Here is a 1,666-nt window from a genome sequence, read left to right on the forward strand (position 1 = left end):
TGTGTGTCTGTGTGTGTGTCTCCGTGTGTGTCTCTGTGTGTGTCTCTCTGTCTCTGTGTTTGTGACGCTGTGTGTGTCTATCTGTGTGTGTCTCTGTGTGTGTCTCTGTGTGTGTGACGCTGTGTGTGTCTATCTGTGTGTGTCTCTGTGTGTGTGTATCTCTGTGTGTGTGACGCTGTGTGTGTCTATCTGTGTGTCTCTGTGTGTGTGTGTCTCTGTGTGTGTGACGCTGTGTGCGTCGCTTCGTTTCCTCCAGGGTCTTTTTCGAGGTGGCCAACATCCCCCCGCTCGCTCCGGACGAGTTGAAGTAGCGACACGTGGACACACGGCGGTGACCCCGGCCGTGACCCCGAGTTCGACTCCCGCTCACGGCAGTGACCCCCGCCGCCCGGCGTGGCGACCTCGGCCGTGACCCCGAGTTCGACTCCCGCTCACGGCGGTGACCCCGTCGTCCGGCGTGGTGACCTCGGCCGTGACCCCGAGTTCGACTCCCGCTCACGGCGGTGACCCCGTCGTCCGGCGTGGCGACCTCGGCCGTGACCCCGAGTTTGACCCCTGCCCCCATGGCGTCGGCTCCGCTCGTGCCGCTCACGCGAACGGCACTTGCCCCATCGGCCCGCGGAGGCTACACGGGGGGCGAGCCTGAGCTCCCTTCGCCTGTACATTTCCCTAGTCTGTCTTTATCCATGTTTGTGCTGTGGGTGTGTGTGTGTCTGTGTGTGTGTGTCACTGTGTGTGTCACTGTGTGTGTCACTGTGTGTGTCACTGTGTGTGTGTGGGGGTGTGTGTGTTTGTGTATGTGGGGGAGCGGTGGGTGTAGTGGTTAGCGCTACGCTGCGCTACGAACCCGGCGACCCGAGTTCGATTCCCGCTCACGGCCAACACCGCCGGTGACGATTATCTGAACCGGTCCTGGGCCTCCCCTAGGTCGACTCAGCCTCAAATGAGTACCTGGTGCGGTGTGTAGTAAACATCGCCACTGGGGAGACAAAGGCGGCCGGGCGTGGTGCTGGCCACCCACCCCCTCGTGTGCCACAGTGCCGGCAGCCTTCACAGGTGCTCGCTAACAGCACTTGCCCCAACAGCCTGTTAAGGCTACACGGGGGATCTTTGTCCTTTTTTTATATATGTGTGTGTGTGTATATATGGTGTGTTGCTTTGCGCGCGTGTCTGTCTCTCCGCTTGTACATAACGCCTGTCCGTGCGTGTGCCGTCCGTGCGTGTGCCGTCCGTGCGTGTGCCGTCCGTGCGTGTGCCCGTCGACGGGGAGCGGAGGCGCCGCGGTTAGCACCCCCGGCCCTACGGGAGCCCTGGCCCGGGCGAGAGGGCGGCCAGGACTTGACGGCCAACAGCACTTGCCCCGGCGGCCTTGCGTGGGCTACGCGGGCCACCTTTGTCTTAGCTTTGCGCGCGTTGATCTTGGACGCAACTCGCTCGGATCGTTTTAACTCGTGGCCTGGCTACCCTGAGCCGGCCCAGCCGGGGTCACCATCATCAACATCACTGCCACCACTATCACCAACATCATCAACATCACTGCCACCGTCACCATCATCAACATCATCAACATCACTGCCACCGTCACCATCATCAACATCATCAACATCACTGCCACCGTCACCATCATCAACATCATCAACATCACTGCCACCGTCACCATCATCAA

The 1,666-nt window shown here is 60.7% G+C and overlaps 1 protein-coding gene across 1 annotated transcript in view; it reads left to right on the top strand.

The window, feature by feature from the left end:
- LOC144740466 (G2/mitotic-specific cyclin-B3-like) overlaps positions 1-933 on the top strand; it is a gene marked incomplete at its 5' end in the record, with an annotated part of 10,575 nt that extends 9,642 nt beyond the window's left edge. Inside the window, 1 exon segment of the mRNA XM_078623312.1 lies at positions 257-933. Coding sequence (XP_078479438.1) covers positions 257-311 — 55 coding nt within the window.
- Between the last annotated feature and the right edge of the window lie 733 nt (positions 934-1,666).

Source organism: Lampetra planeri, unplaced genomic scaffold (assembly GCF_965212315.1).
Source record: "Lampetra planeri unplaced genomic scaffold, kcLamPlan1.2.h2 scaffold_2182, whole genome shotgun sequence".
NCBI classification, from domain to species: domain Eukaryota; kingdom Metazoa; phylum Chordata; class Hyperoartia; order Petromyzontiformes; family Petromyzontidae; genus Lampetra; species Lampetra planeri.